This window comes from Lipophrys pholis, assembly GCF_963383615.2.
Source record: "Lipophrys pholis genome assembly, chromosome: 7".
Lineage (NCBI taxonomy): Eukaryota > Metazoa > Chordata > Actinopteri > Blenniiformes > Blenniidae > Lipophrys > Lipophrys pholis.
Window position 1 is genome coordinate 11958991 of NC_137638.1, and position 15139 is coordinate 11974129.

Consider the following 15139-nt stretch of genomic DNA (forward strand, 5'->3'; position numbering starts at 1 on the left):
TACACAACGCTTGGCAGACTAGTGAACTTGATGATGAAAGGTGATTAAAAAAAACATGACAGAACCTGTGTCAGCAGCCGTGACTATTTTTGAATCACAAGCCCCTATAATGTCATCAGGATGTATAGAGCCAGCATGTCTGGCAATCATGTTGTAAGACCACTGAGTTCACGATGACAGGAACATTACTAATGATGTAAACATTTGTTTTTACCCAGGCTTTCTGAATGGAAATACTAAAGTAACTAAACATTGCGGGAATCTCTGGTGAAAACATCTGCGCTTGGTTTTACTCCCCTCCCTCTCTACAGCAGGATTATCCAGGATTAATTGGATGGCTGGAGCTATTAATCTCTGAAAGACACTGTAATCCCAGAGATTTAACCCATTCCTGATTTTGCCCATGTGACCGTGGCATCACTTCATTCAGAGAATAATGTGCCTCTAAGGCTGACTGATGTGCTCTGCGCTGTTGGTACGAACGTTAAGGAACATTTTTACAAGTGACAATTTAATCTGTTTTTAATACATAATATACATTATAGATGTTTTTTTTATTGTGATGGATAAACAATATGACAAAAACAATCTTTGCTGTTTTACTTTATTGAGGTTGATTGCTGGGGATTTTTTCTTGACCACGAGGAGATCTTTAAACGATTGAAGTGAGAGAAATGTCCCAGTGTCTTGACCGTGCAGAATATCACACCATGCGTTTTTCTTCTTCTGTCCCTTTTTTTCTCCTCACTATGAGAATATATTTCCTTCTGTAAAAAAGACCAAGCATAAAGGAATTTAAATTTCTAAAGTTCAAACATAAACACAGACAATGCCCTCTCAAACTTCAGCAAGCTTGGTAAAGTAAATTACATTTTTGCTTAAAATAACAATACAAAATTCACAATGGCAAAATATTCATTACTTGAAAAATTAAAAAAAAAGTAGCTGCTGTTATTAATTTGTCTACTGTGAATTACATTGTTTTAGTGAGCAAGTATAACACACAAAAAGATGGAAGCAACAGGGATAGGAGGTGTCTGGACTCCCGTTCAATATATAGTTTGTTGGGGCACAAAAAGTGTCTCTAGGAAAAGTACTAGTTTCATTGTACCCTCAACTTTGAAAAGGGACTTCTGAGACAAAGAACTACAATGCTGAATTATCGGCCATAAATTCTCGCTTTCTTCTAAATATCAAGATCACATCAACCCTCATACTTTGAGATGCTTCCTTTGTATGAAGACATTGTGGCGCAGAAAGTCAGTGTATGTCAACGCCTCTGACTCCCCTGTGCTACCACATTCACCTCCACCCTTCCTGTAAACCTCTCATCCTCCCACTTGTTGTCTCACCTCAGGACAACTGCAAGGCCCACGCTCGCTGTCACACTCAGAACGATAACCATGGCGACGAGTGACAACAGCAGCTCCTCTGTGGGCTGTAAACGTGAGTAGTCTCTACGAGGCACGGCAGGCAGAGTGACAAGGGGTTGGTGAGTCTGAGGAGGCAGTGGTGCAACTGGAAAAAAAGAACAATGGGAAAATAATAATTTATATTAATAGCAATTTCTGTTAATGTGAAATAAAATATGGAAACAGATAAACTGGATTTTTGAAAGTTTTTTGAAGGACTCTCAAAAAATCCCCACACTTTTGTTTGCTTAGATCTAGTAACTAAGTATGAAATAATTTTTCCTAAGTATTTCAGTGTATTTGTGAACTGTCAGTTTAAAGCATTTTATTAAGAGCAAATTGAAACCCCCCGCCCTGGATCTCCCCCACAGATGCAGCACGAACCAAAACGCATGCTCACATACACAATGTTAACCAAGACTCAATTCTGAAATACTTTCTGGTTACTTTTGAACATGAAGTAAACATTTTATTTTCTGTACTCCTTTACTTAACGGTGCCACATTTTACAATTCTTTTTGAATAATATTTGCTTTGCTTGCTCTGAAATAAAATACTTTGGTAGTTGTAAGTACATGAACTTATTCCAGTAATGTTTTAAATCCACTTTTAAGATTCTTGCAGGAGTTCTACTGAGGGCATGTTGCCTTGTGTCAGTGTTTTCTAAGAGAGACAGATATCATATCCTTACTTTTTGTATGTTTGTTCCAACCTCACTAAGTGAAACTAGAATGTGGTAACAGAACAGACGTTTTAAAACACAGACTTGAGATGACAAACTACAATTGTGAAGACATGTCTGAATACTGGACTCTACCACTGAGTAAGAAAGCCACTTGGTAGAAGATGGTTCCATTTCGGTCTTGTAGAGAGCACCTATATGTTCCTTGCTCGGTCACATGAAGTTGATTCAAGACCATAGATGACTCATCTGTCACTAATAAAGCTGCAAAGTCACTTTCATCTGGCTGTAATATAAAGTCACAAGGGAAGGTTTCATATCAGAGGGTGCTGACAGACAGTAAATATACATTTTCATGACAGTAGTGCACCTCTAAATATGGGTCATGCAAGGACGATACAATATGGTAGATAGTACGCTGCGATTTTTAGTGTTTGGCATTAGAGAGAGAGACCTGTTGAGTTCCCAGTGCTCCAGGTGACCAGGAGTAGTGGTACTCTGGTTTTCCCAACAGAAGAGGATGCCAGGGGCGAAAACAGTTCAACACTGCCTGGCCTCCCTCCTCAGCCTCTATTGGATATTCTGCAGGAAGGGAGGAGAAAGAGAGGCTGGAGAGAGATAGATCCTCCATCCGTGTGCCTCGGGATTACTTGAATAATCTTTCTTTATTAGCCATGCACATGGCAACAGCAGGGAGTTGCCCTAGGACACATTTACATGTTCCTGACAACATGGATCTGCACAGTAAAGAATGGTGAACTCCCACTGCATACATACTACTAAATCTCCTTCACTTTGATACACCCATACTCACACATGCGCACACGCACACACACGCACACGCACACGCACCCGCACACACACACACACACACACACACACACACACACACACACACACACACACACACACACACACACACACACACACACACACACACACACACACACACAAGGACACCATACCACCGCAGTCCTGCTGGCCTGTTGGAGAGGGACAGATGTAGATCTTGTAGCGGCAAGAGATGCAATCCATCACTCTCCTGTTTAGAAACCCTGACAACCGTACACACACACACACACACACATGAACATACACGTGTCTCGTAAACACTTACCATACGTATTAAACTGTTTGTACATCATGCTTGTACCAGGATTTGCAATGACACAGATGGAGGGATGAGACAATACACACTTACCACACTTGTTGGGGCACAATCCTGAGGGAGAGACAAATAAATGATCTGAAACTAATGCATTTCAAGCACTGAAATTGAAATGACTCCAACAAAGTGCCCTGCCTCATACTGTCTCAACGCTCGCTGTTTTTCATGTCAATTACCATCATGGATGAAGGCATCCAAGTGCTTCTCCAAGATACCTCTTCCTTTCTCCATGATTTGAATGGTGTCGTGTGTTATAGGTCCTTTTAAAAAAACAAAAAGGGGAGGAAATGTTACAGAAACTGCTTCTGAGTGTTTGTAAACATAGTCAGTGATAATACTGAAACTAAATACTGACCTGTTTATTTGCACAAATAAGATAATTTCATATGTTTTAAGGTATTTTTTTGACATTTGGAGTAAATCACAAAAGTCACAAAATATGTTGGGGTTTTTTCTCACCTGTGCGCATGGAGTTTAAGAAACGATCAAATTCACTCTCGTACTCAGTTTTGGCTCGGTACAATGTGGAGGGATCTGCCATTTTGATTGAACAAAAAAAAAAAAAAACATATTAATGAATTTTTAGTGATCAGACAATACAAAAAAGTGCTGTAAAGCACAACAATCCATTACAATTAAAAAGAAAAAGAAAAAAAGAATTATAAGTCACAAGATGTGTGCAAGTTCCTTGAACTCACCAATGACCCCCTTCCGTGCTTGACTGGTCTCTCTGTAGGTTACATAGGCATGGTCAGTGATCTTTTCCAGTTCGATCTGATCACTCAGGGTGGGAGCAGACAGGATGAAGTCCTCATGTAGGACCCTGATGGTGCGGTCACACTGCAAACAGGCCATTGCTGCTGGAATGCAGCAGAGCAGGGAGAGCAGCATCAACAGCATCTTCACTGTGAACTTCCTTGTCTGATATCCTTTGTTTCTCCAAATTCTAGCCCTGAAACAGAGTAATCAAATAAGATCATCACCATGAGAAGAATATATATATATATATATATATATATATGTATATATATATACATATATATATATATATTGATTCCCTTGGGGAAATACAATTGTTTTTTCATTTAAACCATTCTATCTGTAGTTAACCTTAACTATACATGCAAGGAGCAGTGGGCTGCACAGTGTGACACCAGTCCTGCTGCGCATCTGAGTTTCCTTTAGCAGAGTACCCCCAAAGAGCAGGACCTGTAGTGGGAGGCTGCAGAGGCTTTTTTCAATGTCAAGCCAGCGAGTAGACGTGAGATCCACATTGTGCTAGGTTTCAGTTGTGCTGTCCAGAAACAGTATTTGAGATTCGGAAGTTTAAGCCTGACAGATAGTTTAGATAATTGTAGTATTTTCAGTTCAACTCTGGGTCGTCTTCCTTGCTTTAGGCACGTTTTGATATGCTTTTTGTGTCCGTGCTCAACGCACACGAACGAAACAGCCTTGCCAATGAGGTGGGCACAAGAATGCACACAGTGGGTAATACTGTACACCTTAGCTGCTGAACAAGACAAGGAGAATTAAAAAAACCCAACATAGATAAATGTTGAAGATTAAAACAGCAACTAAGAGATTTAAATCTATATTTATTGTAGCTAATCTTACATTATTCATCAATTGATCCGTCAAACCTTAATGTTTATTATAATCTAATACAGGTAAAGCACATGAACAATGACAGTGGACCGTTTTGAAATGGAATAACGTCTGAATCCACGTGGTCAAAGAAGATAAGGGTGGAGAGCTTTGGCCCCACTGTGAGTAGCTTGTTGCTGTCACCCAGTGGCAGACAGCGGGTATATCACACAGTAATAACGTGACTGTGTTTACCCTCACTGTGGTCTCGTCTTTGACCGGTGTTTGGACGAGTTGTATAATCTGTGTGTGTTGCTCCTGTGCCACCTCATGTTGACACACCATGCAGGTGGATCATGTCCCACAAAATGACAAAAACACCCCCTGCACACCCTTTAAACTCGATTGCTGCTACAAACAAAACAAAATATAATACAGTAAAAGAATAAATTAACTAAAACAGAAAAATCTCGAACATTCACAATGTTCTTTTTACAATTAAAACTAATTCCAAAACTATTTGCTGTTGCACTTGTACCCATGGCAACAGCAGCACGTCGGCAAAAACAAAATTCATAAAAAGATGATTTGTAATACCATAAATGTTATTTAATATTAGTGTATGTACCTTATGTTTATTGCGTGAGCCTTGAATGTTGTTTTCCGGAAGGAGATAGTCTTAAAGCTTTCAGAAGTTCAGACATTTTTCATTAAGTGAGTTTTATATTCTTCTCTACTGTCCGACATTTCCCAGAATTCCACAGCACGGTGTTTGGTGTGAGTGACAGACACTTGGACCAATCACCTTCGAGATGGCTCGCTCTGAGGCGGGACTGCAAAACTTTCGACCTGTACGCGGCTGCGCAGTGGCAGACTGCGCTCATAGTTGAACAGTGACCCCGGGGAGGCAGATGCAGAGGTAAGATAACTCTGTTTTTTATGTACGCAACCTCGGCTGGTGTAGCTGGGTGGTAATGTAAACAACTTACAAATAAGTTGTTTGCATATGTGTGCGGTACAGCACAACAGTGTTGCTCTTGACAGTAAGAATGGCCGACCTGAAAGCCAGTTAGCGACAACTGGTACAGCTGGTTAAAGACAGTAATGTCCCAGCGCAGTGTCGACAGTCAGCTCTGTGATCGATCACACTGGGGAAGCTTGTTTTTATATGTCAGCTTTGCTCTGCTCAACAACAACAACCAAACATGTATTGGTGCGATCCCCTCTTAGTTGAAGTGTACGCATGACAGTTTGCTGGAAGTATGTAGGATTACCTGAAAACCCTGGACCGTGTTGTACTGTATGATTATTTATTTATAAGTGTCAAAACACAGCATTCATTTTTTTCTTTCAAGACCAAACTAATTAAAATAATCATTGCATGGAGGTACAATAAACAATCACTAAATGTGTCATAAACCACGTCATTCAGAAAAAACTTTGTTTAAGGAGTTAATACATTGTGCATGCAGAAAGTTTTCATTCACACTTCATTTTTACAGCAATGACTATCAGGGAATCCAAAATCAAGACATTATTAAATGGCTATTGTTTAAAAAAAACCAAACCTGTTAATGTGTTAATATTGATTCAATAATTGAGGATTACAATGTGGAAGCAGAAATCTGAAATGCTGTCTTGCCAGATATTGTGTAACAAGCAAATCCAACAAATCAAATATCACCATCTGGTATGAAAAGCAGAAATAAGTATAATTACAACTATTCATGTAATTATGTCAAAAAAAAAGAGGAGGTATGATGAGTAGGCTTGCACAAGGACGAACACATTTGTCTGTGTTATAATTGCTCCTGAACGTCACATTTGCAGCTTAAGCGCCAGAGATTGGATTTTGTCATCCTCGTCACAATAAATGTGAATTTAGAGCTGGAACGTAATGATACCTGTGGATATATTAAGGTGACTGGATTGTAGTCCATGTTAAACTGCAGGTTTGCAGCCATACAGTGGTTTGAGGGCTGCTGCACCTAAATATTATTTACTTTTTTCTAACCCTAAGAGATAAATGTAATTGAATCATGCTGACATGATGTCTCCAAGTTCTCTGATCATAGTCTGTTTTTTAAGGTTTCATCAGTTCTGTTGCCATCAGTGCCTGTGCGGCTACAGTGTTTGGCTACCTGCCATTTACCAGATTAAAGCTCCTGTGCTTTCTCTGCTTGACTCTGCTGAAGTGTGCTGCAGGACATGGTAAATATAGTAATAAGTATCTGCGTTGGATCTAGAACAAAATGAATGAGGAGCACGCAGATGCAGGTGTTGAGTAAGTACATTGGCATGCACTATTTGTGTACATGTGTTTTTAAATCATCATGGCATGCAGTGTAGAAAGCCTCACTGCTCTTTGTGTCTAAGTATAGTTTCCTGCAGCTGCATTATTTGTCGAGTTTATTTTAATTTTCAGCTTCACTGCCTGCCTTATGGAAAACAAAGAGCAACCCCGTCAAGTTTTGAGTTCCTTAAAAAGGGACAGTGAAAGTTAAATTAGGTTGACATCTTTATAACCCTCAAGAAAATAGCGAGAAAAGCATGTTAATTAAATCAGTCATGCAGTTTAATCAATTAACTGAAAGCTGTTTGTAGCTTTTGTCAAGTCATTAAAGTTGTATTGAAATTTCAAAAGGTAAACTCTTAGTCAGAATCAATCAGATGTGATATAGTACACCCCATAATCGGATCAAACGTCATTAACTAATCAAAAAGTAGCACAGCTATATTATAGCTAAATGATATTGAACTTAGCTCTTCTTCGAGGGTTGACGCGTTCAATGCCACTGTATCGGTGGGATGCATTCAGAGGCTATGTGTCTCCTGACATATTATTGGTTAAAGTTAATCTTTGAGTTTCATTCTACTCCTTTTTATCTCTCGCAGGTTTGGACAAAGCAGCCCTGCTAAGAAATGGAGGCCTTGCTCAACATTCACGAGTAGACATCAAGCTCTCTCAGTTTTTATTTAAATTTTAAAATTTTCTTTTTTACAATTACTTGCAACAAGATTTCTTCGGCCGTCCATTTCCAGCATTTGCCTTTCAAAGCCGCCTCTTCAGTCATCACAGTGCCAGACTTCAGGATGTATCAGATTGTTCCAGTGGCTCCTGGGGAGCAGCACATGTCAGGGGGAACTGGTGGGTCCCCACTTAAGAAGAAACTTGCTTATGAAGGTCGACCCATGGTCATGGCGGGTATGCTGGGCTGCGTGCTGGTCCTGGCTGCTGTGGTTGCCTGGTGCTACTACTCAGTGTCTCTCCAGAAAGCACAGCTACTGAAGACCGAGCTGCTGGACCTCAACAAGGATGGTTTCATCATTCGTAACCAGGGAGGAGCCGTCATCTTCTCTATGACCTTCAGGTTGTGAACCACACACACACGCAAGCACACACACACACACGCACACACATACCTTTTTTGATTCTGTTATAGCTCCATAACCACCATTTGACACACAATACAGATTGTTTTTAAGATGCTATTATGAAGCTCTGTACACTGTTATCCAAATCAAGATGCTCTTGTAAAAAACATATGTCTAAAATGAACAACGAGTTTTTTTTTTTCCACCACAGTTGTTCCTGTTTCCCTTTTTGTTTTCCACTGAGCTCTGCTAAAAGGTTGCATTCTTGCAATGTGTGCATGAATATCCAGGCGAGACGGACACGTTATTACACCCTGAAGGAAGATGAACCTAGTAATGTGCTTTATTAGAAGAATTCATATCAACAGATAAAACACCTGCAGAGTAAATAAATGAAGTATCTAATGTGGTATTTGTTGTGATTGCTTTTATTTCTGGTAGAATCCTTTTGGAGAGCTGGATATGTTATCAGCGTGATTGAATTTTGAGTCTAGCTCAACCAGCCTGTATTTCCCTCTCTCTTTCCAAACGTCATCCCAGGTCTGGCACTCTTGATCTGGACTCTTGCACAAAGGAGGGAAGTATTCTGAGTTGTACGCAGTCAGATTCGGGCAAGCTCAACTTCTTCATCCAGACGGTGCGACCAAAGGACACAGTGATGTGTTACCGAGTTCGCTGGGAAGAGCTGCAAAACAAGCACACAGTAGAACATGCCATGGCCTATAACGACTCTCATTGGTACGGAGGGGCTGAGATGGCGACACCACATTGGCCCGTCATGATCCAAGGGGAAGAAGACCCACGGCCTTTCATCACTAGTGACGTCTACTCCAATCGTGATGCATTTGGGGGAATTCTAGAGCGATATTGGCTGTCGTCAAATGCCACTGCAATAAAGATTAATGACTCTGTGCCTTTTCATCTGGGCTGGTCGGAGAACAACAGGACACTGAGGTTCCAGGCCCGCTACCAGGACTCCCCCTTCAGACCACCAGAAGGGGAGCAGGCCTTTCCTGAGCTCAGCTACAGAGTCTGTGTGGGATCTGATGTTACCTCGATTCACAAGTACATGGCAAGTATTACACAAACCCTTTGGTTTGTGATTAGCCTCTAAAACCAAGAAGGTCGGGTTTAAAAGTCTAGGTCAGACCTTTTCTGTGTCAATTTCTTACCAACTCCAGTATCAACTCCAGTCAGCAGGCCTCGTTGTGATTAAATGGATATTGAACATGGATGAGCTAACAGATATTTGATCCGAGGTGGAATACACAACTTTTTGTTTTTATTTCCCAAAATGTCACTATACTGGTTTAAACTGCAAAAATCTTTACTGTGCATCTTTATTCATTAACAACATCCACTTTGAATCCACATTGGCATCACTGAGCTCTGTGTGCTTGTATCTTCCTCAGGTCCGTCGCTATTTTCCAAAGCCCATCAAAGTCCCGTCTCCCGAAGTGTTCAAACATCCAGTGTGGTCCACATGGGCCCTCCACAAGACTGCTGTCACTCAGGACAAGCTGCTGAGCTACGCCTCTGACATCGCCAAACACGGCTTCACATGCTCCCACCTGGAGCTGGACGACCGCTACACTGCAGATTACGGAGAATTCGACTTTGACCCGCAGAAATTTCCCAATGCCAGCGGGATGTTTGACAAACTCCGAGAGGACGGCTTTCATGTGACGCTGTGGACGCATCCTTTCATCAACTACGACTCCATTAACTTCGGTGTGGCCGTGGAGAAAGGGCTGTTTGTCCGGGAGCCGAGCGGCGAGCTGCCTGCTCTGGTTCGCTGGTGGAACGGTATCGGGGGGATCTTGGACTTCACCAACACAGACGCCCGCGATTGGTATTCCTCACATCTGCGCTTGCTTAAACATCGCTACGATGTCACCTCCTTCAAATTCGATGCTGGGGAGACGAGCTACCTCCCCCGTCAGTTTAGCACTCGGGTGCCGCTGTCCGACCCGTCCACTTTCACCCGCCGCTACACTGAGATGGCCATACCGTTCAGCGAACGTGCTGAGCTGCGAGTGGGATACCAGAGTCAGAACATCTCCTGCTTCTTCAGGATCATAGACAGAGACTCGGTGTGGGGCTACGAGCTTGGCCTCAAGTCCATCATCCCTACGGTGCTGACGATCAGTATCCTCGGCTACCAGTTTGTCCTGCCTGATATGATTGGAGGAAATGCTTACCCCAACCGCACTACAGGTATGTTGCAGCGTGTACCGACATGTATGTATCCACAGAGAGTCGAAGTGCACTCTTGTTATAAACACATTAATCTATGATACAGTTTATGAAGTACAATCTGACATTTATTGTTTTCTTTCAGGTGGGTTAGATGGTAAAAGTGGGCTGCCAGACCGAGAGCTGTACATCAGATGGTTGGAGTTGTCTGCTTTCATGCCTGCCATGCAGTTCTCTATCCCACCGTGGGCCTACGACGCAGAGGTGATCATTAAAACAGTGACTCTCTTTCATAGTTTTAGACTTCTCTTCGTTTCTTTGCCTGAATTCAGTGATCAATAGAAGCACAAGTAGAAAAGCTTCCATTATCTTGTTCATATCACCAGGGTGAGTGTTTAAAGTTAATTAATTAGCAGAACATGTAAAAGCACATTGAATAAATGTATATTGAAAAAGTAAAGCAGGTCTGCTACTAGTTTACACACATTGACTCACACCAAATACAAAATATTGGTAGATTTTTAGTCTTCCTGTATTTTGAAAAAACATGCTTGTGAATAACTGATCCAGATCCAATACATGGATCTATGTTTAGTTCATCTGAGAGTAAAAGCGACACTAAGTTTCTGCATCTCCACCTGAAACCCTTTTTTTTCTCGAAAAGCTTTAGCTATTAAACAATGCACATTATTGAAGCTAATATCAATGTTCCAATTTACTTTAACTTTTTTTTAAATTGGATTATAGTTTGATTTCTATGTCTGATTTTCTGATGAGAAACACACCAAAAATATGAAGACTGAATAAAATTTAAAAAAGATGAAAATATAGCAAGATCTCTAAAACGAGGTTCATGAAGTGCTCATAACATAAAGCGGTTACTGATTTTTTATTTTCCAACTCTGAATATGAAAACATAAATGAAAGGACATACATGAAATTCACAGTGCGTGGCTCTTTATCACCACCAGGTGGCACTAAAGTTTCACCTGCGTATCTTGGCCTTACAGGATATGAATGTTTAGGAGTCAGATTTCATTAAAAACTACATACTTGGAAATGTACAAATGTGTATAGAGATCACAGCATAATCATTTTCAGATTTATTTAACTGAAAGTTGGCCAATTAAGAAACATATGAGCTGCATCTCATTCGGTCATCTTTTCATTGCAATACTAACAAGGAGTTTTTTGGCGCTCGTCCACAGGTGGTACAGATTGCGCAGAAGTTCACAGAGCTGCATGAAACCCTAGTTGCCCCGAGGGTTCTTGAGCTCGCCGGTGAAGTTCTGGATACAGGAGACCCAATCATAAGGCCTCTCTGGTGGATCGCAAACGACGACGAGGCGGCTTATAAGATCGACTCCCAGTTCCTGATCGGGGATGACCTGATGGTTGCTCCAGTGCTGGAGCAAGGAAAGCAGGAGAGGGACATCTACCTACCTGCAGGTCGATGGCGAAGCTACAAGGGAGAACATTTTGACAAAGGCCCCATTTACCTCACTGACTACCCTGTGGACTTGGATGAGGTAGCGTTCTTTACATGGGTTCACTGAGGCCAAAGCAAATGAACACACACACACACACACACACACACACACACACACACACACACACACACACACACACACACACACACACACACACACACACACACCACGCACCACACACCACACACCACACACACGCTTGCATTGTCATGAGCACAGATGCCAGGTGATAGCAGATCATGTTTATAAAGGGAACTAACTTGTGGGAGACGTGCTTCCAAAGCAGAGTTTGATTAACGTCATGTCTCCTCTGAGCTGCTTTTTACGTGAACTTTTGCCGACAGATGATTTCCTTCCACACTCTGAATCAGAAAATACTACTGATACAATTTTTTTTCCATTGTTAAGCTAATCCTCATCCTCATGTGCCTTCCACAGCTAATTGTAAACCGATTTCAGATTGTATCATCACTGCAGTCTTCCACCTGCCTGCCCATCGAATATTTTAAATCTTGAGTCCCAGGGCAAGAGTAGTGTTGATCTTGTGGTCAGAGTTTGATGTGTTTATCTCTGTGTGAATCGTTTTATGGTGCCATAAATGGAATAAGTCGTGTCTTTCTTCTGGACAGACATGACCTGAGCACTGAGTCCGACACGTCGTGCGCACCTGTGCTCAAAGAGCCTTCCGAGCCTACCTGTGTTAAAGCTAACCTGCATTAACATTGCACTGACACGGACATGACACTCATGTCAGTCAACTGCTATTTATATTTATTAACTCTTAGTTTTTATTTGGGGATAATGTTTGAATGTGTGTAAATGTATGTAATTCTGGACTCAAACTTGGGGTACTCGTCCTAATCAGTAAACTGCAACTACTTCAGGTTTTTTTTTTTTTTTTTTTTAACCTTTAGTGCCATTATGTCATTTTAGTGCCCAAATCTGCCTCGTGCTTTTTTTCATCTGGATGAGTTTCATTCGCAGCTCAGGGTCCTTTCAAGAAGTAGTTTTGTGTTGGATTTTTTCACTTTTTTGATCCACCAAGATTTAGTACACTCCTGCCTTGTGAAACACCTAATAATGCTTAAGGTGCCATATGTTAATGTGCCGTCCATGTTCGCAGTGTGACTTTATTTTCCTTATTAGCTAAGCCAAGCAAGCTGAGCGTGGAGGACTAGTAGGTAGATGAAACACATCGGCACACTGCAAGAAACTTGTTTCCCTGCCACTTTCCGTTTTTAAGTTTTGGTGTTGCAAAACACTTTTAGAATTAGATTACATAACATGGCCTAAATGTATTTTTCTGCTACTTAATGATGCATAGAATATTACGAGGCAAACATGCTTTGAGCTTTAGTTTTTAGTCTGAAGGCAACAGGGTTCTCACAACTGTTGACCAGCAGTTCTATGGCTCCTTTGCTGTGTGCTGAACTGTGTACATTAGAGAACGAGTGGACCGCTGTGGTAGTACGCAGTTTTTGTAAAATGACAGTAAATGTACAGTATCAGTTTCAGTTACATGGAAATAAATAAATGAATGAATACATGCATACATAGTGCTTAAAGTTTTGGACGAAATCTTTTGATGTGCCTTTTTATTGCTGATTCTTGATGAAGCTAAAGGATTTAACCTCACAGCATTGGCTTCACGCCAGGAGAAGACAGTCCATGTTTTCACTTTTTCAGCCGTAGAATCTGGACCTTGATCAGGAAGCACAGTGAGACTTCATCTTTCCCTACAGGTCCAAAGACAATTGGATAACTACTTATCTCACTCAGTAGATTGGAAGCAAAGCATCAGAGTTGATTTATGACTGCAGATTATAGTAGTCGGCTGAAACTACATTTATTCCCATTTCACAACTGTTGCATAGCTTGTAGCTCACTGAGTTGACACTGATGCCTTACTAGTGTCTAAACTCCAACAGCCACTTGGTCGCTCTCTCAAATGCACACAGTGAAGAAACACATTCTTTTTCGGTACAACAGGAGATGCCACAACTGAAATATATTTTTCTCTGCTTTTATATAGTGATTATGAGCATGAAAGTAAAACTCACGACTGGTTAATTGTTTTTTTTGTTTTTTTTGTAATACTTAATTGCAATGCTTTTAAATGATTGTACTGTTTTGAGTTGGGTTAAAGGATCTTGCTTGAAACGGGCCATGTCTGTGCATGCGGCCATTTGAAGTAATATGTTCTCATTTTATGCAGAAGGACTTTTATTGATAAACTATACATGAGCTTTTTTGAAAAAAGTTTATCGATAAATGCACAATTTCTTGGAATAACATTATAACATACTGTGAATGACAAACTACTACTACTATGCTGATATTTTGAAATGTGATTGCAGTCCTTACCTGAGATAATATAAATAAACATAATTATGAGGGATTTTCCTGTTAGAAATGGTAAAAGCTCCATTGTTGGAAAATATGTGAAATTTATTCAAAATAATAAAACTTTGAGAGGAAACTGCCAAAGAGAGCATCTTCTTTCAACAAATGTTGGATCTGTTGTGTGACATTTAGAACTCTATAAATGTCTTGCCATAAATCTACCTGGATTTTTTGTTTTTTTTACTTCTTTTGCTATTATGCTCCTCCGAACAAGCTGGATGACTTGGGCTCTCATCTGATCAGAACAAATGAAAACTGCTCAACTTTTACAAATTTAATCATATCTTTTAAGTTGGCAACATTGAGAGACTGCATCCTTACAAAACAAATGTTTTCTAAATCCCCGAATGTGCGCTGGCCTATAAATGCTTTGCTCTTCTGCTGTTAGAGTCACAAGTATATTTAAAGCTGTGCGCAGCCTTGATCTGGACCTGAAGTATAAACAAATTATACAGTCCTCAAAAATGACAACTTAGACACAAATGCATCCTATGAATGATTCAGGGGACCATTGCAGTACCTGACTGTGCATTACAAATAAATATTATGTCAGACAAACAAAATACAGCACTGTATTGTACACAGTACATTATGCAAATATTTCCACCACATCTGCATCAATTCTTTCCGCCTGGTCAGGCCACAGGATGTCATCAGCATAACAAGCTCTGTTTTCTCTGGCCAGGCAACGTGGAAAGAAAGACCTAGTGTGTCTGATCCAGCCCTGACATGCTTCAACAGAAACATCATCACATGACTAGACCATGATTGCAAGAGATTTTTCCCAATATATGGCTGCCGCTCATATACCTTCCACCTCCATGTAGAG

General features: G+C 40.8%; 2 protein-coding genes across 2 annotated transcripts; one reads left to right on the forward strand and one right to left on the reverse strand.

Annotated features, from left to right (window-relative positions):
• Nucleotides 1-593: 593 nt before the first annotated feature.
• Nucleotides 594-5598, reverse strand: izumo1 (izumo sperm-oocyte fusion 1). The gene is made up of 10 exons (XM_080467978.1): nt 5475-5598; nt 3961-4214; nt 3722-3796; nt 3439-3522; nt 3296-3316; nt 3060-3149; nt 2549-2676; nt 2230-2380; nt 1353-1518; nt 594-767 (listed from the first exon to the last, which is right to left on the reverse strand). Exons 2-10 carry the CDS (start codon nt 4160-4162, stop codon nt 704-706), a joined length of 981 nt encoding a protein of 326 aa, XP_080324104.1. The 5' UTR covers nt 4163-4214; nt 5475-5598; the 3' UTR covers nt 594-703.
• A 135-nt stretch (nt 5599-5733) lies between these two features.
• On the forward strand, nt 5734-14464 carry LOC308111843 (myogenesis-regulating glycosidase-like). The gene is made up of 6 exons (XM_080466910.1): nt 5734-5765; nt 7742-8217; nt 8762-9293; nt 9634-10438; nt 10563-10681; nt 11626-14464. The coding sequence occupies exons 2-6, from the start codon at nt 7940-7942 to the stop codon at nt 11971-11973; spliced, it is 2082 nt and encodes a 693-aa protein (XP_080323036.1). The 5' UTR covers nt 5734-5765; nt 7742-7939; the 3' UTR covers nt 11974-14464.
• Nucleotides 14465-15139: the final 675 nt, after the last annotated feature.